This window comes from Ptychodera flava, chromosome 15 (assembly GCF_041260155.1).
Source record: "Ptychodera flava strain L36383 chromosome 15, AS_Pfla_20210202, whole genome shotgun sequence".
Lineage (NCBI taxonomy): Eukaryota > Metazoa > Hemichordata > Enteropneusta > Ptychoderidae > Ptychodera > Ptychodera flava.
The window spans coordinates 41212202-41239672 of record NC_091942.1 but is presented as its reverse complement, the minus strand read 5'-3'; the positions used below and the strand labels follow the sequence as shown (position 1 = coordinate 41239672).

The following is a 27471-nucleotide window of genomic DNA, read 5'->3' as shown; positions in this document are numbered from 1 at the left end:
ATTGGTAGGCTTTCGGTCATTCAAAACCCCTCTGATTTCTGGTTTGAAGAATTGCTTGAGTCTTGCCTGTCTGACTTCAGCCATCATATTAGTACACCTGTTACTATCAAATGACAGGCATCTGACAGTGCTGCCTTTAATTCAGTTTTCACTGTGGTAAAATTATCTGCAGAGTTATCTTTGTTACATACCAACTCCAAAGCCTTAACAATGGGCAGGAGTGCTGAGCGCAAAGTGGTATGAGTCTTGTACAACCCCTTGTCATATGTTCTCAGATTAGGTGCAGATGAGTTCAGGTATGCCTTGAGTGATGAGGGTACTTTCTGGACTTGAAATGGCTTCTGACTTTCTTCAGGTACCAGATAATTCTGTAGTAATGCCTTCAGCTGCCCGGCCGACATACTTTTGTCAATACGCCGTGCAAGCCATACAACTGATTTGTCAGCCACCGGCCATGTGACCGGGCCCTTGACAAGGTCAGGAACATCATCAAAACCTACGTCTAACATAGCTGAATCACGTTGACTTGAGCTAGCCTGTTCTTGGACTGACTCAGGAAAGTCCGAAAACGAACTGGCTGAATCTGACTCACTTTCGCTGTACGTAACTCTTCTTGTTTTGGGTAGGTATGCTGCGTCGTCTTGCCCGACGTCTTCGGAGCGTTGCTTACGTTGCAGAGGCGACCCACTCCTCTCTTCCGGGTGTTGCGAACTTCTTTGCAGCATAAGTTGGTTCTGTTGAACTAGCTGGGTAAGTAGCGAAGATAAAGAAGCAGTATCGTCTTGTTACGATGGACCCTGTTGCTCTTGCGGCGATGGCGTGACCTGCGACGGTTCAAAGTGACTCTCGTCAATTCTGTCACGCATATTACTTGGACATGTGCTAACCCCTGGAGTATCAATGATATCCAATGCGGGACTAGCGTCACTTTGCTTCTCGGCTTCATGTCCTGCCGTCACTTCAGTCGAACCCTCCATGCCAACACTAGCACATACGGAGGGACGACTACTCCTCTTGCTCCGCTTGTCTCTTTTCTCCGACATCTCGGCGACCACCAATACCGTAGCGTACGTGTTGTAGATACCGCTCGGAAAAGTAGAATGAGGGCCAATATGGCGGAGGACTGGATAGATGAACACTGCTCATTCTCACAGGCATGCAAACAAGTACTTTTGAAGAGAGCGCCACCATCGGGAGAGAAGGGAAAGGCATGGTAGAAACACGGAGTGGAATGAAAAAGACATATATATATATATATATATATATATATATATATATATATATATATATATATATATATATATATATATATATATATATATATATATATATATATATATATATATATATATATATATATATATATATATATATATATATATATATATATATATATATATTAATAATATATATACACTGAATTATTCAATTTATATAATAATAATAATAATAATAACTTTATTGCCATATGCATACAAAGCATTGGAAATTGCCTTTCCACATGCGCTCATAAAAGACAAGACAAACCGAACATACAAATAAAATTATACATACTAAAAATGCTGTCAAAAATGCTGATAAAAAAACAATATTCAACTTTTTGTTATACTTTTGTTGTGCGCAGGGGGTCACCCTGTTTTCGAAAGTTGGACTAGGGGGGGTCAGCCACTTTTTGACGTGGGCAAAAAATAATCCACCGCCCCCTCAGGGCAAAGAAACTTACCAGTCGCTTATGTACAAGTCCGTTGATGTATGATAAAGGGACTGATTTTGCAACATTCCTGCATTAAAAAAAATTCTTTGAAGGAAGAGTGCAAAAAAAAAAAAATTGCCAGGATTCACAATGGAAAAAACAACAAAAGCATCCAGTGGAACACGTGAAAAAAAAAATAATGCCCCCTAAAAATCTTCCAGACCCCCCCAGGATATCAAATGGTCCACCCCTTAATGCTTCATCTGTTAAGAGTTTTTACCACTGACTAAAACAATTTTCATTGCTATGTCGCTGTTTTCACAAGATACTGACCGTTTGATCTTGGAAAGTTGTGTTGCTTTTACGTGCAGCCAACGCATGTCGGTGCTGTGACAGACAGTTCACTATGAATGCCTAGCTCTGCGTGGCAGGGCTGTGTTACCGGCGTTTAACGGCCTCCCACCACAGCCCTGCAGACTGATATAGAAAAATATGCTGGTGGCCCATCAGAAGTACGGCGGGCAGTTTCTCCGCAGAAACAGCCGATTTTGAATCCAAATTTTGCATTGATCTTCGTTTTCGAGCACACCCACCTCGCCTAGGTACACGATGTGCCCAGCCGCACTTGTAAACTCACGCGAAGCCTACTTTTCTCTCTCTATGCGAGGGAAGCATTCGTATCCGCTGCCATTGTTAATCTCATTCAACCCATGAGCCTCGGGCGAAAACCAGCGTGATAGCGCCACGTATGGCGAGTATTTAGAGAAAAATGAAAATCAAAAAGCAACAAAAAACAAAGCGAAAGAAAGCTAGAATTATTAATAGCTGAACACAATTTGATATTTGTGCAATGCAAAATAAAAAATAAATAAATAAACAAACAAGAAATGCCTGTAAAACCTGTCCGAGCTGAGCGATGACGTCATAAGCGTGTCCCAATGCAATCTGGGTAATTAAGGTAAAATTTGTATATAGCATGTTCTATGGTAGTAATACGAGAGAAAGAAAGAAAGAAAGAAAGAAAGAAAGAAAGAAAGAAAGAAGGAAAGTGAGCAAAAACTAACAGTTCCAGAGCTGGTCTTTGGAACTAATAAACTAACAAGAAATGCCCGTGAAACCCGTCTGAGCTGAGCGATAGCGTGTGGCAATGCATTCTGGGTAATGAAGGTAAAATTTGCATATAGTATGTTCTATGGTAGTGATACGAGAAATAGAGAAAGAAAGAAAGAAGGAAAGTGAGCAAAAACTAACAGTTCCAGAGCTGGTCTCTGGAACTAACAAGAAACTCACGTTAACACTACATACAGAAACTGGAGTGACAATGTAGTCAAGCACATACGGAGGGGGGGGGTAGGATCGCAAGCAAAGCGCCAAAGGCAAGCCAGTAACCGTAAGGTAGCTACAGCGATGACCATCATAGTTATCAGACTGTTGTAAAGGTATCGCCTTCGTGACTTTTAACCCTATAGTTGATTGTTACCATGATTGTTTGCGCTTAAATGGGCGGTAGCACATCTTTCAGACTGCTCAGAACCTGAATGCAGAGGTTGATTATCAAAATCAGCTGTGTGCTACAAGATCAAAGGTCAAAGCATGCATAGAAATACATTGTGCCATTTTCCATCAATCAACATGTTCAACAGAAAGACCTTTGTGGAGATATGTGTAAAATTGCAATAGAGCTTCCAAAAGCAGTTCACTAATTGGCTAATAACTTAACTCATGAATATTAAAGTGGCTTTCCTTTTATGGCGTTATCGTAGACTGAATGAGAGTTATGCACAAATGTGTATAATAAGCTTATCTCACCTTTCCGTGAAAGATTGAATTATGTTTGAGAACTCCACACTGCTGCAAGATCAGGAAACAATATCTCTGTCTTTCCTCTTGCCAAATCTTTGAATGGAATAAACATATAGTTTTTTAATTATTGTTACATTTTGAGGAGTTGATGCTTAAAAGGAAATATATGAATCATGTATGCAAAATTGGCAATTACTGATGACTTACACCATTTCCATACACTGGTCACAAGTTTTTAATTCTTGTGTAAACAAAGTTTTATCAGGGTAAACACTATTAATTACGCTCTAAGGTGATTTGGAGCATTCAGTTATCATCTTCTGTTTGAATATCACCGTTACAGCTAAAAAGACATTTGTCTCAACTGGTGAAATAGCAGCTTTGTCTGAACAAGATCATTCTGTGGCCAGGAGAGACTTAGTAAAATCCCCTCAATCATTGTGTGCTTATCAATAAGTGTGACCTCAGTGTGGAAATACGGCTTCTTTACATACTGCAGGATAATGACAGTTATATTTATACCCAATTTAGTTGCAACAAAGAATGAATGAATAAATCATAGACAACATTTTTGCCTACTCTTTAGCAAATAGACAGTGTTGCTGGATCATATAAATAAGTCATCATTGATGACAGTCCCAACTTGTTAATGGGTACTGTGATTACAAGTCCTCGGAGAGGATAGAGTCCCCTTCATTAATTAGGTCTGTGATTAAAAATACTGCGATACAGATGGCACAAGACCACTAATTCATTTCCGGGTTCATTACCCGGGAAGATAGTTCGGAAGAAAAATAGTGCAGACCTTGAAGTTTTGATACCTGCATGGATGCTTGTTTAGTTTGAACTTTAATGTCAAGAATTTTTGTAAAGATATTTGTCTGCCTGAATAAAAATTCAGACTGTTGTGAATAATTGCTGAAGCATTCGGTGGTAATATGAGTTCTAGGGCCCATAGAAATCATAACAATAAGCCTGAATTTTGTCAAAACACCACTGAGGGTGCTATTTTCATCGCTATCTCAAAATTTCTGTGGACTTGCACAAACGAAAATTTCATCAGTAATCAAGCTGACATTGACCTAACACCTGTTAAGAGGATTCATGCCGCTGAATGTTTTAAAGGAAGCCCTATAGGGGGACATATTTCAGTGCATATGATGTCCTATGCTGAAAAACCACCACCTTTTGCACTTTCTATCATTCCGAACATTATTTGGAAATATGAAGGTATAGGAAAACCACCTCAGACACTAATTTTGATATACTATGGGGACAAATTCCTGCTGGCGGCCATATTGGACTCAGTCAGGAATACGGGTATGGCATAGCTTTTAGTCAATTTCTTTCCTAATTCAACTTAATTTATCAAACCAGTACTTTTATTGTTTAGACATAAAATTTCTTGCTTTTATATCAAAAATTCATGCAAATCCATCCATATCGGTTTTCTACAGAGAAGTTTATCATTCAAAATTTCCATGAAAAGTCCATGAAAATAGGCCTATCCCCTGAAACCGGGATTTAATTTTGGGGAGGGTTTGCTATTTGTGAAATCATCATCTTTTATGGGAAGAACACAACTAAGCAATTGTAAAAGTATTCTGATAGGAGTGTTTGGGACACAAAATTTGTTTGCCAGGAATGTGTTTTTATATCATATGGTGTCACATGGCTTGGTACAGAGGTGACACAAATTGCTGCCATAGGGCCAATGAATGTATGTCTTGAGGCAGGTGTAGCAATTGAAGTGTGAGGTTAAATTTTCTTTTATTTTAGTATTTGAGTATGATTCACCAATACTTTCATTGGTGTTAAAATTGTGCACTTTTGTCAATTTAAGGTTCATTTAATATATTGGCACAAGGCCACTAATTCACTTCTGGGTTCGTTACCCACGAAGATAGTTCATGTTAACTTCTATGGCAAAATAGTTCACTTTGTTTGTTTGTTTGATTTATTTAGCACTTAAAAAACAAGTCATTGTGTGATGACACAGTCCCCACTTGTTAATTAATGGGTACTTTGATTACAGGTTCTCAGAGAGGATAGAGTCCTCTTCATTAGGTCTGTGATAAAAATACTTTGATACAGATGGCACTCAATGGCCAAGAATGAGTTCCATGGTGATGAAAACATAAAACCAATGTAGGCCACTATCCTAAAGGTCATTAAATGAGTCAACTGGGAATTAGTTGACAGGATGTTGCAAAACATTTTTTCATACTATCCTAACACTAATAGATTATCAGCGGTACCATATTTCATAAAGTTTAATGCAGTATTTACAACACTATGAGATCAACATCTGTATCAATTTTCATCAAATTTGACATTGTATTTGTGGAATTATCACTCTAATTAGGAAAGTTCATTACATACGCAATACAAATTAATTAAAATGACACTGATAAATGTCTTTTTCACTGTTAAAGCAATGTGAGTTTAACATCTGTACAAAGTTTCATGAAATTTGATGCAGTATTTCTTGACATATCAGCCTTTTTACGAAACTTCAATAATTGACATGATATTGCTACATGACGTGAAACAAATTGACGAGCATGTATGAAATAGGTCAATGTCCTTGTACCAACTTTGAACGATACTGATGGAAATATGTCTGAGTTATGGCTCTGTACATGGGAAAATCGTAACTAAATCACCGCCACACAGCGATATTTGATCTTACTGTTTAAAAAATCAACACGTATATGTATGACATAAGTCTATGTGCATGTACAAACATTGAATAAAATCAGTTGAGACTTGCTAGAGTTATAGCTATCGACATGAAAAAAAAAAACATAACAAAATTGCCACCATGTGGCCATATCGGACCATATCAAGAAACAAATAGGCGTACATATGTATACTATAAGTCAATGTCTTTGTACCAACTTTGAATAAACTTGCTTGATACATGTCTGAGTTATGGTTCAGGACACGGAAAATCGTAAACAAATGGCCACATGGCAGCCATATTAGATCGTATCACAAAACAAATTAACGTGCATATGTATGACATACGGTAGGTCAGTGTCCTTGTACCAAGTTTGAATACAATTGGTTGAGATGAGTTATGGCTCTGTACACAAAAAAATTCTAACAAAATGGCCGCCTGGCAGCCATATTAGATCGTATCACAAAACAAATTGACATGTATATCTATGACATTAGTCAATGTCCTTGTACCAACTTTGAGTAAAATCAGTTGAGATATGCCTGAGTTATGGCTCTATACATGAACAAATGGTAACAAAATGGCCGTACGGCGGCCATAATGGATTGTATCACAAAACAAATCAATGTGCATATCTATGACATTAGTCGATGTCCTTGTACTAGCTTTGAATAAAATTGGTTGAAACATGCCTGAGTTATGGCTTTGTACATGAAAAAATCGTAATAAAATGGCTGCCTGGTGGCCATATTGGATCGTATCAGAAAACAAATTGACGTGCATCTGTATGACATTTAAAGTAATCCTTGTTCCAAGTTTGAATGAAATCGCTCCGGGTATTTCTGAGATATCTGCATGAACGGAAGGACGCACGCACGCACGGACCGACGGACGGACGGACAGACATGACCAAACCTACAAGTCCTCCCGGACAGTGTCCGTGGGGACTAAATAACCATACAATACAAACAAAGAAAAAGACAAAGACAAAAGTGCTGGGATGACACAGAAAAGTTAAAAACTTATTTCCACTGTGGTCCCACGAAAATAAATTCAAAAGCAAATCATCACAACAACAATTAATAAAAAACAAAATCATTTTGCTCACGTTGATTCATAGCTTCATAAATATACTTCGTTAACTTTCTTTTAAACAGAGAATTTGAAGTTATACTCTGTATATTTCTTGGAACTTTGTTCCATTCAACACTAGCTGTAATACAAAACTATTCTGATAAAACCGAGCCCCACCTTGAATAAAAATAGAATAGGGTCCGGATCTCGTTCTACGGACATGACTGTTAAAAACAAAATTATCAGACAAATATTTCGATGCTAATCCTAATGTAACTCTATGAACATGATTGAGTTTTATATGTGCAACTCTGTGGTTAACAGGTAGCCATCCCATTTGTTTGAAGTGAACAGATTCAAGGTGTGCTGTTGCTGACATACCAAGGACAAACCGTATAACTTTATTTTGGGATGTTTGAAGTTTTTGTTTGCTTTTTAGAGTCAAGGCACTATACCAGTAAGAGCTTGCATAATACATATGGCATTGTATCAAACAGCTAGCAAACAGTTTTCTCGTATGAAAATCTAAAAACTTCTTATTACAATATAAAAATTTGAGACGAGAGCATGTCTTTTTAATAACCTTCATAAGCTGAGTAGCAGCACTTACCTACCTTGAGCGGACAGGACTTATTTATCCTTGCAGGATCACTAATTTTGCAATTTCATAATAAATCCAATGGCATAGTGAGATTTTTAACCTTGTGTCAAAACCTGAATTACACATATAACTGGGCACAATTACCATTTTAAGTGCATCCACTCTGAATTCATCTAGAGCTTGTTCTTTAAGAACAAAGTCCTGTTCACATCTTCTTTGCTTTTCTGTGTACTTAGCAGTATTTTTTTGACTTTTCTTCTGGTACTTCTTGTAATCATTTCTTGCTTTCTCTAACGCCTACAGTGAGATATAAATTTAAATATACCTAAATATTCAATTAGTCGTATCCAACACATACAAAACATTGCTGCCAGGATTGTTACCCTTTCAAATCGTCATGCTCACACTACTCCACCTTTACAGGAATTGCACTGGTTGCCAGTTCATCAAAGGATTACTTTTAAAATCTTGATAATCACTTTCAGATGTATTCATGGTTCTGCCCCTAAATATCTCACAGAAATGTTAAGTCTTTACACCAAAAGGCGTAATCTACGTTCGGCAGAGCATTTCAAGTTGTGTTCGATCAGAGTGAGAACAAAGAAATATGGTGACAGAGCTTTCATACCGCTGCTCCCAAATTGTGGAACGCTCTTCCACTGAACATCCGTTTATGTTCAAACTTTAATAGTTTTAAGCGTTGCTAAAAACCTACCTTTTTAGACTTACATTTTTAAATTAGATTTTTAGGTTGTCTTTGATTTTAATTCTTTTTTAATATCTGAAATTTCAATCTTGTAGTCATTTTTAAAATTGCTTTTCTTAATTTACTTTTTTTAAAGTGTATTTTAAGCGTCTCTGATCACTGTTTTATGTGGATTTAGACGCTATATAAATAAACTATTATTACTATTATTATTATTATTATTATTATTATTATTATTATTATTATTATTACAAGTTTAGGGGCTATAAGTATTATATAGAAATCTAATAACAGTTCATTGAAGCTGTGGAAATTCTGAAAAAGAGGTGTTCGAATGCAGGCCCATCGTGGCAGTCGTGGGCGTGCACAAAATAAGGCACAGCAACTGCGGAGAGTCTATGCCATGCCAGTGTATTTGCTGCAAATATACCTTCACGCATGCGCACTCGTTTGCCAGTGTAGTCTGCCAATATGAGCATGCGCAATTGAGTTTACTGCGCGTGAATGTGTAGTCTGTACACTACGTCTCATGCTATAATCTTGTCGTTGAGCTTTGCATGTTGACAGAAACTGGAATTACTGCAGAGAATACTTTTCAGGACATCACAGGGGAGTCCCTAAGGTAACAAGTGGGACGTTTAGGAAATCCTTTCAGAAAGTTCACGCCGCCTGTGGCCATTTTGTGGAGTATAGGCTTAGCGTATACGTACCTGGAGCGACGTTATACAGTATTTCTACTGTACATATTGCCAGATAATATGCGATGGAATTTTGCGTTTCACGTCGTTCAATCATTCAGATGGAAATGCCAGCCTTCTCCAAACTTTGAAAAAATCAGGGTGACAGATTTTGGAATGCTAACTCTTGTATAACAATGACGTAATTTAATGAGAAGACCTTTGTATTCGAGCTCGGCAACAGTTTTTGATTTGAGAACTCTCATCATGGCGGATTCACTGAAACAGTGAGTATTCAACAACTTTTTCATATGTCCATGTAGCACATTTGTGCAAAAATAAGCGAGTCCACAGGCCTTTGGCGAATCAATAAATGCGTTTTTCACCAAGCTGAAAGGTTGAAAGATGCGTCCGTCACTTTGGGACGAGCTAGATAAATGCAGTCAAACCCAGCTGGGCATAGAAAATTTGTTATAGTAGAGACGATATAGTACGACCGGCCGTGCGGTGGAACTTTGCAACAAAGTTTCCATATCTGAACTGACGTACTTGAATGACAGGCACAGGGTATGATGGCCAATAAAAATGCATTCTCGTTGCATTTTGATAATAATGTATCAATCACAATGACAGGGAAATTATGCCTCCTCCCAACAGAAGGGCCATGGTCTATTTTTAGCCCTGCTACAGTATATCTCAGTGCTGAAAAGGCCATATTGTTGTCATGTTGTCATTTCGACTTTTAAAATTTGCATATAACTGTGAGAGTGAAAAAGGTTGTTTATAGGTCACAAAACTTTTGAATCCCACCGTCGTCCATTACACCTGTTTCCTTGGGCATTAAAGGTGTGCGAGTATACACATCAAAAGACTAGAAATTCACTTCATGGGCAGAACCTTGTAAAATAGCCCTTTCAGGCTTTCTTGTCTGGTTAACGAAAAAAGATACCCCTGATCTAAAATATGCATGGGCTACCATGTACCAGCCAGTGTCACCGGGCTACTAACTTCAGAATATGGTTGCCCAAGTGGACTACCAGGGAAAAAAAGTTAATTTCCAGCCCTGGGCAATACTAAACATGAAACATTTAACTTGTAATATTTCCCCTTATCTTGGCCTGCTGGGTTTAAAAAAAATGTTTCAAGGTATACAGGGACCATGTTCAAATTTAGCCATTGCTACCATGGAAAGGGGAGATCTAGCTAATCATCAGAATCATAGAGTTTATGGGGTCACGCCAGGTCACACAAAAAATAATGCACCACTACATGGCCATAATTTTACTTTAGTTAAACAATCAGAAATAATTTGTCTTCATTATTCTTCCTGGAATGAGGCAAAGAAATCAAAATAAATTATTATAAAATGAAGATTATTATACGTCGTTAATCATAAATCCATAAAATAAATAAGTACCAGTGAATTCTGTTCTAAATAAAACAAAAAAAAAACTGTGCGCTACTACTACTCTTTCTGATAAATAATGGTACATTGGGTGATAAGGGGAATTGGGTTCATAAAATTAATTTGAGATTCAAGTAGAATTAATGTAGCACATAAAATTAATTTGAAGGCATAAAATTAATTCGATGAATGCATAATAAGTTGGTACTATACTCTATAACACTTATTTGGGATGACTGCATGAAACAAAATTAAAAATGTTTGAAAATTATTTCTGGTCTATATAAAATTAATTCAAACACCTAAAATAAACGAAAACAAATTTTGATAACAATGGCCCCAATGTACATTATCTTAATTATTCTTCCTAGAATGAAGGCAAAGAAATTACAATTATTATTATTATTATTATTATTATTATAGAACAAACGTTAAAAGTTGTTACTTAGAAATCCATAAAATAAATAAAAAACAGTGAACCATGTTTTAAAATAGACCCTTTCAAGGGTCTATTGTTTTAAATAAAAAGCTGTGGTTCCCAAATATGTTACCATGGCAACATAAAACAAAAATGAACATTGAGTTCATGCTGTGATAAATACACTTAGGAGAGCATTTGCATAGTTACTGGGATTACTTTAAATGGAATTTTAAAAAAAATTGAAATTTTAAAACGCAAATAGGTTACTATGGAAACACAGGGCAGTAAAAATGGATATCATATTTTGTCTTTCTAATCTAAAATAACCCTTTGGTATAATATTTCTGTTGATTAATGGATTTTTACACGGGATATTTGGTCTTTCTAACCCAAAATATCCCTTTAATATAACACATTCTGTTGATTACTGGATTTTAGGTGGAATCTTTGAAAAACTGGTAATTTTTACTCCTGAATGGTTGCCATGGAAACATCTCACATTAAATTAGTGTGATTTTTTTTTGGTGTGCTAACCAGAAAAACCCTTATTATCAATTTTTTACATCAATCAATAGTTCTTTAATATGAATTAGGGAAAAAGTAACATTTTTAATCCCAAACTGGTTACCATGGCAACTCGAAACATTGAAATAAGTCCGGTGTTTTGTGTTGTCTGACCCGAACTCCCCCTGTAGATAATTTTCATAACAATCAAAGTAACTTTTCATGGGATATTAGAAAAACTGAAATTTTCAACCCCTAAAATGGTTACCATGGAAACATGGGGCAGTGAAATCAATATCATATTTGGTCTTTTCGACCCAAAATACCCTTATGCTTAAATTTTCATGGAAATTGAACCTATTATTATTTGCGTTATTATTTCTATATAATACTTATATTAATTATACCCGATCAGCATCTTGTAGATAGACTTACATTTTTAAATTAGATTTTTAGGTTGTCTTTGATTTTAATTCTTTTTTAATATCTGAAATTTCAATCTTGTAGTCATTTTTAAAATTGCTTTTCTTAATTTACTTTTTTAAAGTGTATTTTAAGCGTCTCTGATCACTGTTTTATGTGGATTTAGACGCTATATAAATAAACTATTATTATTATTATTATTATTATTATACCCGATCAGCATCTTGTAAGAAAACAAATGAAAAATGATGTCCTGGCTCTAGAGGTTATCACTTGTAACTAATAAATGACACAGTCCTCGCCTATAATTTAGGTGATTTGATCATATAAAATTGAATTAAAGTCAAATAATGTAGCACTTAGAATGTTTGACGTGCAATCCATAGAGATATAAAATAGCGTCAAAGTGACACTGTGCTCACATTTGGTTACACGTGGCAAGCCAGAGGGAGTGTATACACTATATTAAATAGCATTGTGAGCTTGTGATATTCATAGTCAAGTGCATTTGAAAAAATGTTGATGCACTGTCCATTGAAGAATGAAAAGGTTGGCAACTTTTGATCACACACACTTAGGCAATACTATGCAACCTTGCATATCATCATTAGAGATACAATCTGCAATACGAAAGTAAAGGTGTCCTCTTATGATATTATATTGCACAGAATTAATGTAGGCAATATTGGGTTTCTTTAAGGTCTATGGTTGCACAATCAGAGACTTAAAAGGTAACATGTAAGAATGGGCATTCTTTAGAGCTTCCACTGGTAATGATGATGCCACACCTACATGATAATGGTATATCCCAACAAAGTTAAACAAGTACTGCAGTATCATAGACAAATGGGGAAACTTCCAAGCAAAAACCTATCAAGAAGCCTGTAGCATCACATGTGTACATCTGTTTTAAAGCCCAGGTCCAACCAAATTTTAAAACATCAAACCAGGAATTTGTATAGAAGCCATTACTTGACTTACACAGACAAACAATTCCATAAATATAAAATATGACAATGACAATGGAAAGAAACAGAAACCTTTCAAACCAAATTTCCAAGCACTTTTTCATACAAAATTGTCATATTTACATCTACAGATGTAAGATTTATTAATTAGTAACCTGACCTTGGTAGATTGAGCAGCAATACTGTCTATACAGATGACACTTTTTGTGAATATACTTATGTTATCCTGAATCTTGTAAATGAAATGCTGGTTGTTCACAAGATCTGTTCACAACATTCCGATCCAACGGCTCTTTCAAGATTCTGAACAAGACAAAGGGAGGTGGTGTGTGTTTCATGGTAAACAATTCATGGTGTACAGATGTCAAAGTGCTCAGTCAAACTTGCACTCCTGAACTGGAATCTATTACAATTAAATGCAGACCATTCTATCTACCAAGGGAATTTTCCTCTGTCATTCTCACAGCGGTGTACATACCACCACAAGCAAATACTGTTACTGCCATCAATCAATTGTCAGACATCATAACTCAGAATGAAAATCAACATCCCAAATCCGTATCAATTATAGCCGGAGACCTAATTCAACAAAGCTGATCTCAGAAAAGATCTTCCAAAATACTATCAACATGTGAATTGTGCAACTAGAGGCGCCAACACATTGGACCACTGCTACACGACAATAAAGAATGCTTACAGCTCAATACCTTGTGCACCTCTCAGTAATTCAGATCATGATATGGTTTATTTAGTTCCATCCTACAAACAACAACTGAAAACAAGTCATCGTTGATGACACAGTCCCCACTTGTTAATGGGTACTTTGATTACATGTCCTCAGAGAGGATAGAGTCCTCTTCATTAATTAGGTCTGTGATAAAAATACTTTGTTACAGATAGCGCTCAATGGCCAAGAATGACCTACATACAAGAAAGACCTACATATGTATGACATAGGTTAATGTCCTTGTACCAACTTTGAATAAAATCAGTTGAGATATGCCTGAGTATTATGGCTCTGTACATGAAAAAATCGTAACAAAATGGCCGCACATAACAAATTGACATGCATATGTATGACAGTAGTCAATCTCCTTGTACCAACTTTGAATAAATTCGCTTGATACATGTCTGAGTATTATGGCTCTGTACATGAAAACATCGTAATAAAATGGCTGCCTAGCGGCCATATTGGATCGTATCACAAAACAAATAGAGGTACATATGTATGACATAGGTCAATGTCCTTGTACCAACTTGGAATAAGATCGGTTGAGATATGCCTGAGTTTTGGCTCTATACATAAAAAAATTGTAATAAAATGGCCGCCTGGCGGCCATATTGGATCGTATCACAAAACAAATCGACATGCATATCTATGACATTGATCAATGTCCTTTTACCAACTTTGAATAAAATTGGTTGAAACATGTCTGAGTTATGGCTCTGTACATGAAAAAATTGTAATAAAATGGCCACCTGGCGGCCATATTGGATCGTATCACAAAACAAATTTACATGCATATCTATGACATTGGTCAATGTCCTTGTACCAACTTTGAATAAAATTGGTTGAAACATGTCTGAGTTATGGCTCTGTACATGAAAAATTGTAATAAAATGGCTGCCTGGCGGCCATATTGGATCGTATCACAAAACAAATCGACATGCATATCTATGACACTGGTCAATGTCCTTGTACCAACTTTGAATAAAATCAGTTGAAACATGTCTGAGTTATGGCTCTGTACATGAAAATATCGTAATAAAATGGCCGCCTGGCGGCCATATTGGATCGTATCACAAAACAAATCGACGTGCATCTGTATGACATATGAAGTAATCCTTGTACCAAGTTTGAATGAAATCGCTCCTTGCATCTCTGAGATATCTGCGTGAACGGACGGACGCACGGACGGACGCACACACGCACGCACGCACGCACGCACGCACGGACATGACCAAACCTATAAGTCCCCCCGGACGGTGTCCGTGGGGACTAATAAGTAAACCTTAAAGGGATAGTCCACCCAAATATCAACCTGCTTTTAAAAGTTGAAGAGGATTATTTTTGTATCATTTATGATGAAAAGATGAAAAATGTGCTGTTCATTCTCCCAGAAATTAATGTTTTATTAACTGATGTGTATGACGCCATTTTAGCGATATGGAAGCGCCACCTATCGGAATTCCTCAGAGAGGCTTGACATTTGATGACGTAAAGTTTTTGTGTTTGGTTGTGGAAGTTAGAGGGTATCCCTAGGGGGTCTGATCTACTGTACGTTTGTATTGAGCTGCTGCCCCATGGATACACTTTGCCTCCAACCTTATAACTTTGAACCAGAATTCAGCATTACCGAACTCTAAGATTTCGAACTTGGTGTTTCCGACGAATACACGGACACATCGATAAATTCAGAAGTAAAAGAATGGCACTTGGCTCCACCAGTTACCGAAGGAAGCTGTACAAGCATGGCTCTTTTGGTAGCTCCATTATAATATAAGTAACAACGTTACGGGAGGCCATGTTTGGAGCTGAACCACGGTCCTCCCCACCGTGGCTGAACACATCTTCAATATCGCCTGTTGACATAACGAACTCAACTTAGCCAAAATGATTGTATATTTGGGCAAAATATTTTGATCAGCATTGCAAGCTAGCTGCTATCACTTGAAAAATATAGTTATCAAAACAAGTCAACAATTGTATGAAACATGGACATACATATACAGACAGACTGACATACACAGACTGGCACAGAGTGATGACATTGACCCCAAGTGTGCCTTAGCCCATGGAGTGATAAAGATATAACAAACAGCTGAATGAAATGATGAAATAGTTAAGTATAGGCCTATACAGGCACTGAGAGTGAATATTTTACAGCAATTTGATTAGTTTCTTTTCCTTTTCTACTTCTGTGATAATATTTAAGACAATCAATCTGCAAGGCAGTTTATGTATTGACAAATATGTTATCTTTTACAAGCACACAGTGAACTGTTCTTGATTTTTCATTTACAACATTTGACATAGACTGAAATACCTAACATGCAACCAATGTTTACACTTTGCCCATACACCAGATACATGGAGAAATTTCAACATACAATCATCAACTCAGACACCCTACAGGAAAAAGTAAACAATCATTGTTTTCTTCCAGAACAGCTGGTACATGTACATCCACATCTGGAACAACTTACAAACTTAACCAATTACACAAGGATGATGACACAAGGGATAAAGTTAAACTGTGGTGAACTTGACTATTCCTTTCAAATCCTTACCTAACTTGACATCTTAAACTAAAATACACTGCATGGTTAATTGTGCACAAAAATACATCGGGGTGGACCATTTGATAAGGGATGGTGTCTGGAAGATCGATGAGGTACATTATCTTTTTTATCTGATCCATTGTACGTTCTTTTTTCCCCACTCTCCCACCTTTTCTTTTTGTCAAACCTTCTCTGGCTGAATTTTTTATTGGCATTTGTTTGGAATTTTTTCAAAATCTGCCAGGATTTTTTTACCGCATTTCAGCACCAAATACAGTTTACCATATCAAATGCTTACTAAATCACCACATTATATACTCTTAGTTCCAGTAGGTATAAATTAGGAAAAAAAATCTTAAAAATACAAAATGAAAGATATCTCAGTAAAACTGAAAGTTTCGCAAAGTTGCCCCCAAAATTCAAAATTCCGGATTTCAACTTAATTTCAATATATCTTATTAACAAAAACCCTAAGGACCGATTTACTAAATATCAAAGCAATCAGACTGGTAAATTTTGAGAAACAAATTTTTTGACCAAAAATGAGAAAAATTGCCCCCCAAAATACAAAATTGCAGATTTCATCCTAATTTTAAATATATCTAATTAACATAAATCCTAGGAACCTGTACACTAGATATCAAAGCTACCAGATCAGAAGTTTTAGGAGAAAAATCTTTTGACCAAAAAAGGCAAAAATTGCCCCAAAAATAAAAAAAAAATTGCCAGTTTCAACATACCTTCAATACATTATATTGAGATTAATCTTAGATACCTGTATACCAAATACATGTATCAAAGCTATCAAATCAGCAGTTTTTGGATTAAAAAAATTTTTATCAAAAATTGGGAAAATTGCCCCAAAATTACAAATATGACAATATCAATACAATTTGTACAAGCATGACTGAGGTCATTCTGAGGAACATGAATATTAAGTTTCATAGCAATCAGACGAGCGATTTCAGAGAACAAGATTTTTTGACTAAAAACGGAAAAAATACCCTAAAAATACAAACATGCAAATTTCATCCCAATTTTGCACACATAATTTAGAATACCTAAAGAAATCTGCATACCAAGTTTCAACCAAATCTGACCAATGCTTACTGAGTTTTAGCCATTTGCAGGATTTTTCCTTTTCCCCCCTCATTTGCATATTTTTGGCACTGATATGTTCATTTGAACAAATTCACATCTCCACCCCTAGGTGCACCTGTACACCAAATACTAAGACAGTAGGTGCTACGGTTTAGGAGTTTTTGATGTGGACGGACTAACAGACATACATACATACTTACATACATACACACAGACGCCATTTTGCCACCTTATACGAATACCTCCCATTTGCATATATACATATGCATATATGGGAGCGTAAAAAACGATGTTGGATTCAAACGCCTGAGAACTATATGACGACATTGCTCCGCCTATTTAGCCATTACAACGCTGGTTTTAAAATACGGTTAACTCTTTTTATGACAAAGAATGGTTACCGAAAATTGCCAATTCAAAGTGCTAGTTTTCAGTAATACATATAGAAAAAGAATGAACAAATGACGAGATAATTCCAAGCACCGTTCCCCATTGGAGAGGGAGAAGAGACAAAGTGAACGACCGGAAACTACTTATCTGTCCGACTCTAAATGCAGTGTCCCTCATCCAACAAACAATAGTTATACATACACACTTTCATGTTCTCCGGGGCACTAAATTAAACTTCAAACACACTTTCATGTTCTAGGGGCACTATTAAATGAAATTTCGATTTATCTTTTCAAAGTACAGTCTTAAAACACTGAAATTTTTCCGTTCAACTCACATTGAACAGTCTGGTTACTTCAAACGTAAGTTACCGGTAATTAGAAACCGCCAAGGAGGTAGGAAGAGATCGCGAATCCAAGTAGCCGTTTTCTGCTGTCAACTTGGTGCAGTCTTGGAAAAAATAATTCAGAAATTGTCAAAATCTGAAAGCCACGACCTCACGACCAGATATTTGGAAAACTTTTGGGAAAACTTCAACACTTTACAGCAACGTCTGGGTGACAGGTTGTGGAGAGTAACCAAAAAAATCACAAGCGTGAAAGTCGACCCCGATTTCACCACTGGTCGTGGACAAAAGTTTCAGAAAAAATTCAACACTTTACATTCATGAACTGGCGACCGGTCATGAAAAAACAAAAAGAAAACAAGCGACCTAGCGGCCGATATAGCTCCGCTGTGTTTATGTAGAGAATAACTATTTTTGACACATGTTGATGAAGAAGGTGGAAATCTTTGATAGCTCAATGCAGTGGCCAGAAAAGTGGCTAAAATAGCTGCAAAAATACACAATTGAAGATTCCATCATACTTTGAATATATCACATCAGATCATCCATAAAGAACATGGCAACCAAAGCTATCTGATGAGTAGTTTTTTGAGAATAACATTTTCCGACCAAAAATGGCAACAATTGCCCCAAAATAAACATAGGGCCAAAGTCCCTGAAGCTACTATAGACATGGATACAAAATTAAGTATTTCCTGACTGTATGAAATTATCTCACTATGGTCATCCTAGGGACCTGTAAACCAAATATTAAAGCTGTCTGACCAGCGGTTTTGAAAAAACAAGCGACTCAACAGTTGACAGAGCTCTGCTGTGTTATGTAGAGAATTACCTTTTGTGACTCATGTATTGATGAAGAAGGTGGATATCTTTGATAGCTCATTTCAGGATGGCCTGACCAAAATGGAAAAAAAAAATTCCGTAAAAATACAGATTTACATATTTCATCACAATTTTAACAAATCTAAGTTGGGTTATCCCTAGGGACCTGTATACCAAATAACATTGTAAGTTCTGTTGAATAACTTTGAGAATGTACGTACTCAGAGAAAGCACACTGAAGAGACAAATTTTTGAAACTTAACAAGTTCAAGGTCATCAGAAGCATTATATGGAATCATGTTACACTTTCATTGCACTGTTTACACAGATTGCATAATTGCTATAAATAGCACATGAGGAATCTTACAGCCCAGCTTTACCATAAAAACCCTATCACTTTGACCACTCTTTTAATTGACCACTCTATTTTTTTCCTCAAAAAGTAATCTTATTTTATCCTTACCAAGTCAACCATAAATGGAAATTAGAACTTTCAGTATCTCTATTTATTTGACCACCCTATCATGACAAACTATTATGCGCAATTTCTTTTAGATAACAAAAATGGTGGTTCAGAATATATCAAAGTTGGGATTCAGGAAAGTTGCCTTTACATGTTTTAATCCTCAATTCACTATGAACTGTCAAAAGAAGTTGAACTTTCTGATAATTCCACACTAAAATTATTTTGGCTTTGATGATTTCCTAATTAATTCAATTATTTAAAATCATATTACTTATTTTTTTCTGGGTGAATTGATAGGGTTTATACAGTACAAGAATTACATACAATGTAAGTCAAACTTTGACCAAAAATGACAAAAAAAATCCTTAAAAATACACATTTGCATATTTCATCACAATTTGAACAAATCTACGTTGGGTTGTCCCTAGGGACCTGTATACCAAATAACAAAGCTGTCTGACCAGTGGTTATGAAGGAGAAGATTTTGTACCAAAAACGCCTTTTTTGGCATTAATTTGCCTATTTTCAACGATATCAAAAATCAAAAAACTAGTTTCTCAAAATCATATTTTTCATCTACACAACAAATATCAAATCAGTAAGTACTGCGGTTCTCAAGATATTTGAGTGGACGGACGCCTCACAAACGGACATACATACATACATACATACATACATACATACATACATACATACATACATACATACAGACTGACGCCGGACGCCGGACGGATACCCATCCCAATAGCTTCTATAGACTATAGTCTATAGTAGCTAAAAATTGCAGATTTCATCATAATTTCAAAAAGACCAAATTTAGTTCATCTATAGAAACCTGTATACCATATTTCCAAGCTATGAGTTGTTTTGGAAATACACATTTTTTGACCAAAAATGGCAAAAATTGCCCCAAAAATACAAAATTACAGATTTCATCAGATATTCAATACATATTACTTAGCTCATCTGTAGAAACCTGCATACCAAATTTCAATGCTATCAGACCAGTACTTTTTGAGTAAAACATTTTTTGACCAAAAATGGCAAAAATTGCCCCAAAATTAAAAAAATTGCAGATTTCATCAAAATTTCAATAAATATCATTAAGGTGATCTGTAGGAATATGTACACCAAATTGCAAAGCTATCAGATGAGTAGTTGTGGAAATACACATTTTTTGACCAAAAATGGAAAAAATTGCCCCAAAAATACAAAATTGCAGATTTCATCATAATTTCAGTAAATATCATTTAGTTCATCTGTAGGAACCTGTATACCAAATTTCAAAGCTATCAGATGAGTAGTTTTGGAAATACACACTTTTTGACCAAAAATGGCAAAAATTGCCCCAAAAGTACAAAATTACAGATTTCATCAGAAATTCAATATATATTACTTAGTTCATCTATAGAAACCTGTATACCAAATTTCAAAGCTATCTGACCAGTTCTTTTTGAGAAATAAATTTTTTGCCAAAAATGGCCAAAATTGCCTTTAAAATGCAAATTTGCATATTTCTGCACAGTATGAACAAATCTGAAAAAGATCATCCCTAGGGACATATGTACCAAATATCAAAGCTATTTGACAGGTAGTTTTGAAGAAGAAGATTTTTAAAGATTTTTTTACCAAAAATGACAAATATTGCCTTAAAAATACAAATATGCAAATTTCACCATGATTTGAACAAATCTGACTGAAGTCACCATAAGTAAACTGCATATCACATTTCAAAGCAATCGGACAAGCGGTTTCAGAGAAGATTTTTTTATCAAAACACCAAAAAATGCCCTAAATCTACAAATATGCAAATTTCACCATGATTTGAACAAGCTTAAGTGAGGTCACCCCAAGTGAACTGCATATAAAATTTCAAAGCAATTGGACTTGCAGTTTCAGAGGAGAAGGCAATTGTTGACGCACGACGGAGGACGACGACGGAAAATCAACCTATTTGATAAGCTCCGCGTCGCTGACAGCAGAGCTGATAAACATCATTTAGTTCATCTGTAGGAACCTGTTTACCAAATTTCAAACCTATCAGATGTGTAGTTTTGTAAATACACATTTTTTGACCAAAAATGGCAAAAATTGCCCCAAAAATACAAAATTACATATTTCATCAGAAATTCAATATATATTGCTTAGTTGTTCTATAGAAACCTGTATATCAAATTTCAAAACTATCAGACCAGTTCTTTTTGAGAAATACATTTTTTGACCAAAAATGGCAAAAATTGCCTTAAAAATGCAAATTTGCATATTTCTGCACAATTTGAACAAATCTGAAATAGATCATCCCTGGAGACCTATGTACCAAATATCAAAACTATCTGACAGGTAGTTTTGAAGAAGATTTTTAAAGATTTTTTTACCAAAATGACAAAAATTGCCTTAAAAATACAAATATGCAAATTTCACCATGATTTGAAGAAATCTGACTGAAGTCACCCTAAGTAAACTGCATATCAAATTTCAAAGCAATTGGACTAGCGGTTTCAGAGAAGAGGATTTTTTTACCAAAAACACCAAAAAATGCCCCAAAAATACAGATATGCAAATTTCACCACGATTTGAACAAACTGAAGTGAGGTCACCCCAAGTGAACTGCATATAAAATTTCAAAGCAATTGGACTTGCTCTTTCAGAGGAGAAGGCAATTGTTGACGGACCACGGACGACCACGGACGACGGACGATGACAGAAAATAAACCTATTTGATAAGCTCCGCGTCGCTGACAGCGGAGCTAAAAAACTAAAACAACTGAAAGCCTTGACCTGGCGACCCGTCGTGGAGAAAAATTACTGACAAAAGTCTAAATCTGAAAATCACGACCTCATAATCTGTCTTGTGGAGAAAAAATGTAAAAAAAATAATGGCAGTTTAATGCCACAATCTGGCGACAGATCGTGAAGAGAAAATAAAACAAGCGACCTAGTGGCCGATATAGCTCCGCTGTGTTTATGTAGAGAATAACTATTTTTGACACATGTTGATGAAAAAGGTGGAAATTAAATCTTTGATAGCTCAATGCAGTGGCCAGAAAAAAGTGGCTAAAATAGCAGCAAAAATACACAATTGAAGATTTCATCATACTTTGCATATATCACATCGGATCATCCCTAAGATTAAGAACATGTCAACCAAAGCTATCTGATGTGAGTAGTTTTTTAAGAATAAAATTTTCTGACCAAAAATGGCAACAATTGCCCCCCAAAATAAAAATACCGTCAATGACGCTGTACCTTCTCTAATGTGTGGCCAGGTCAGGTAATTGGTTGTTGGCATGGAGTTATTGGTAAATAGTTGATGATGTAGGGGCATGAGGTGAGATATGGACCCAAAGAACCCAAAAGATGATTAAATACATCAATCAAAAAAAATTCTAAGCTACAGTATAAACTGCCTAAAGATAGTTCAGTGTGGAAAAAAGGTTAAATAATTCAGAAATAAGAATTAACAGTCCAAAATAGTAATGACGCACTTCCCTACTGACCTGAGTGCATGTGAAATACACAACCTGGCATCTGTAAATTACATGTATACCAAGTGATCATTTTAGGTCACTTTTAACTGTTTTTAAGGGATATTCCAAAGAGTCCTGCGGAAATGATGAAAAACGCTTATCTGGTCTTGTGTTTGTAAAACCTCATGGCTGATAATTGTCATAGTATTCAAAAGAAATTGAAAGTGAAGAAATTACTGTTAAGGCATATTTTCCTTGAAATACATGACCGTGTAAAGAATATATGCTAAAAGTGTTTAAGAGTAAATTTCTTTTCAAAAAATAATTTAATCTGTGACCAAAGGATTTTTATTCTTCAAGTTTACAAATTCAAACATTGCAATTTGTTCAATCATCTTGTGCAGTGCAAAATTTATAAAATGACTGAAAAATAAAAAAAATTGGCAGAATTACAGTCTTTGTGATGTAAAATCATGGGTTGACATCACGATAATTGTTAATCTGTTCGAAGTACTTTCTATAATTTAAAAAAGAAAAGTTCATGCAGAAACGGTAACATATATTGTCAGCAATGTCGTGTTAATTTTGACTTTACATCAAAATATGCCTTTGTTGGATACCAAATATGTAGGGCGAAATATTAAAATCAGCCGTGTTCAGCAAAATCCACACAACAGCATTGATCCTTTTCTAATTTGATTTGATTTGCTTATGTTATCCTTGTATGACAGTCAGTACAATATGGAACTTGAACACAACACAGTGAATAAGTATGCTGTAAATGAAATGGTGTGGCTGCATCCACATGCAGCAATAGGAGTGCCTTTGTCTCTCACCCCTCATTTCCAACCTGTCCCATCCCTGAAAAAATAGTTTGGTCTTATATTTATAATGTTAATAATTTCTGTATTTGTTAAAATGTGCGCATCTCAAAAACTTTTGATCATAAACATTTTCATTGTTTTTTATAGCCGACCAGTCAGTTAACCTGTTTATTTTGAATATTTGCGCATTTTTTCTCAGTATGTGACATTTTCAGAATAGCTTCTTATTCAATTTGTCATTTTCTAAAAGTTAAAATGCTCCTTTGCACAGTACTGTAAATTTCCCATAATTCATTGCAATTTGTATCCTCGGAGATTCCCCAGAGAAGTCTACCAGGTCTCCCATGTGTAGACAAATTCATAGACTAGTTGTAAAAATTCTGAAAACGTACTTTTAAGGGCACCATTCTTCTCAATTCTCATTTTAAATGATTTCGAAAATTATGCAAGATTGAGAGAGGAGATGGCATTTTTGTAAAATTTTCCACTGATTGTGTCTTCAGCCATACAGAATAATGTGATGGAAAGTAGGGAGACCAGTTGCACCTGTTTTTTGAAACAAAAGGATATTGATTTTTTCCAATGGAAATGACAAAAGAAATTTGCATTCTAAGTTTTCTCAGAGAATGACCCCTTCAGTTCGTCATAACTTGCTGCCTAAAAAATATGGCATTTGTAGTACCTACAGAACACGACTTCCATGGTTGTTTCATGGTTATTTTGAAACTTTTGCTGAAATTTCTAAACGTACTTTTACTGGATATTATTTAACAGTTATTCTGATGCTGAACATTAGTGCTTAGATGCAGAACTGAAAAAGTTTTTAGAAAAGTAACCTTCATGGATACAAATCAAAGAGAATTGTGGGTAATTTATTGTACTGTGCTTTGTGTGGTCAAGCTTTCCACAAGCATTATAAAGCATCAAATGTTGTACTTCATTTAGGAAGGTCTGCCTCTAGAGGGCGGGCATCATGAATAGTGTTTGTTAGTTATTTCCTCCACATAAACTTCTGATTGTACTGTAAACATTGAACATGGCCGACGTCCGATTTTCCTGTCTAAAACTTTCACTCAATTTCGTTCATATGACTCTGAAACTCAAGGAAACGATTGGGAAGAAAGAGTTATCTTGAAATATTGAGGTACTCGCCGATATTTTGCAAAATTAAATGAGAAAAAATGCAAGGACAATGCCGACAGGCTTACACAATGACTGTTTTCAGACTCAGAGGCATATGATCATCTGCAGATTATGCAACAGGCCCATATCACGTGAGGCCATATGAGGGGATATCCACGCAACTCAGTACCAAACACTAGCGCACACAGGGTGAGCAAACACAAAGTGAGTACCCCTAACGTCAGCTCAGTAGTCTGTAATAGATCGTAGTCAACTAAGAACCTTGGAGAAAGGCTTACATGTAACACTGTGGCTATGCCACCAAGTCCCTTTTGATTTTTGTCACAGCTCAAAATCGTTCTCCTACACCTCAACCTGAACCATGAACACCCCCACCAGTTTATGATATGACCCATCACAATGGCATAACGTCAACGGATCTTTACAGACGGAAGTATTGACAGACGGAAGTAGTTGACACCAGCATACTGGTTTTCAACTCTAATACCTTCTCTGTCTATAAATAGACACGAGAAGGTAAAAATTGCAGATTTCATCATAATTCAAAAGATCAAATTTAGTTCATCTTTAGAAACCTGTATACCAAATTTCAAAGCTGCTGGACCAGTATTTTTTGAGAAACACATTTTTTTAACCAAAAATGGAAAATATTGACCCAAAAATTCAAAATTGCTGATTTCATCATACTTTCAATAAATATCATTAAAGTGATCTGTAGGAACCAGTATACCAAATTGCAAAGCTATCAGATGAGTAGTTTTGGAAATACACATTTTTTGACCAAAAGTGGCAAAAATTGCCCCAAAAATACAAAATTGCAGATTTCAGCATAATTTCAATAAATATTATTTTGTTCATCTGTAGGAACCTGTATACCAAGTTTCAAAGCTATCAGATCAGTACTTTTGGAAATACACATTTTTTGACCAAAAATGGCAAAAATTGCCCCAAAAATACAAAATTACAGATTTCATCAGAAATTCAATATATATTACTTAGTTCATCTATAGAAACCTGTATACCAAATTTCAAAACTATCAGACCAGTACTTTTAGAGAAATACATTTTTTGACCAAAAATGGCAAAAATTGCCTTAAAAATGCAAATTTGCATATTTCTGCACAATTTGAACAAATCTGAAATAGATCATCCTTAGGGGCATATGTACCAAATATCAAAGCTATATGACTGGTACTTTTGAAGTAGAAGATTTTTAAAGATTTTTTTACCAAAATGACAAAAATTGCCTACAAAATACAAATATGCAAATTTCACCACAATTTGAACAATTCTGACTGAAGTCACCCTAAGTAAACTGCATATCAAATTTCAAAGCAATCGGACAAGCGGTTTCAGAGAAGAAGATTTTTTTACCAAAAACACCAAAAAATACCCCAAAAATACAAATATGCAAATTTCACCCCGATTTGAACAAACTTAAGTGAGGTCACCCCAAGAGAGCTGCATATAAAATTTCAAAGCAATTGGACTTGCGGTTTCAGAGGAGAAGGCTATTGTTGACGGACGACGGACGACGGACGACGACGGAAAAACAACTTATTTGATAAGCTCCGCGTCGCTGACAGCGGAGCTAAAAAACCCCAGTCATTAACTTGAAAGCCACTTCTTCACGGTCGTGGAGAAAAATTACTGAAAAAAGTCTAAAACCTGAAAGCCACGACCTCGCGGCTGGTCTAGGAGAAAAATGTTGGCAAAAATTCAACACTAAAAAGTTACAGCCACGACATTGTGACTGGTCGTAGAGAAAAATTACAGAAAAAAGGAATGAAATAAACTACCTTCGACAGATCGGGAGCGGGAAGATGGCAATATTAAAAAGTCATGTACTATTATATAGCAGTATGGAGAGAGAGCAGCTCTGAATCATGGTTACTCTACGCTACAAGAGTAACGGTGTCTGATAAGCCTGACTGAGAAAGGTAAAATATATTCGATCACACATATTGAGTATCTGAGTCCATTTTTCCACTCTGGAACTTAAAGTTTTCAGGCTTTAGCTAAATGATGTTAGTATAAATGCTGCTGAGGTTGAGTGGCATGTTTGAATTATGATACGTTGCACTCTGATCTTTGGTGCAGCGTAATTACGTGGAAATTTCTAGAAACCTTACAACCGAGAGCGTCGTTTTCACTACAATCCAACATGGTCATTACTACATGGTCGTACTACCGGTCTTGTATCGTGCTTATATAAAACGTTGGTTCATTTGGACCATTTTATGAAATCCATGTGATTAGTTATTTTGGGAAAATCCCTTGTAATTCCGCACTAGCAACAAAGTAACGAACTTCACTTACTGCTTCTTGTTTTTATTTACAATTTAGTGGCAAATTGCTCTACATTTTCTACAAAAATATGGCTTGCTGCCGTGGTAGACAAATTCAACTCACAGCACGGATGCCCCATAATAAAGTTTACTTTGACGTGCCTATTTTTTCTGAAAGGAAGAAAAGACTTATGTCTGAAATTTTTGTGACATCAATGAAAGTTGTCATCAACGTATCTTCTTCTTTCTCGAACTCTTTTGCACCAATTCTTGGTTCCAGATAACGCTCAACATACCAATCGTTTCTGGTGACGTGGGTGCTAGTTGCGTTGATGCGGTTAAACATTCCCGAGCAAAAATAAAACTTTCTGATTTCAACTGATC

The 27471-nt window shown here is 35.8% G+C and overlaps 2 protein-coding genes across 7 annotated transcripts in view; both read right to left on the bottom strand.

The window, feature by feature from the left end:
- LOC139152194 (uncharacterized) overlaps positions 1-27471 on the bottom strand; it is a 460524-nt gene that overhangs the window by 204845 nt on the left and 228208 nt on the right. The gene's annotated exons all lie outside the window — the stretch shown is intronic.
- The window catches only part of LOC139152196 (BAR/IMD domain-containing adapter protein 2-like), a 296941-nt gene that overhangs the window by 122864 nt on the left and 146606 nt on the right, over positions 1-27471 (bottom strand). For 4 of the 6 annotated variants that reach the window (XM_070725334.1, XM_070725332.1, XM_070725335.1 and 1 more), the window contains exons 6-7: positions 7999-8151; positions 3503-3589 (exon numbers count right to left, since the gene is read on the bottom strand). In XM_070725334.1, coding sequence (XP_070581435.1) covers positions 3503-3589; positions 7999-8151 — 240 coding nt within the window. The remainder of the gene's footprint in view (positions 1-3502; positions 3590-7998; positions 8152-27471) is intronic. The other 2 variants (XM_070725337.1, XM_070725336.1) reach the window with 1 other exon arrangement.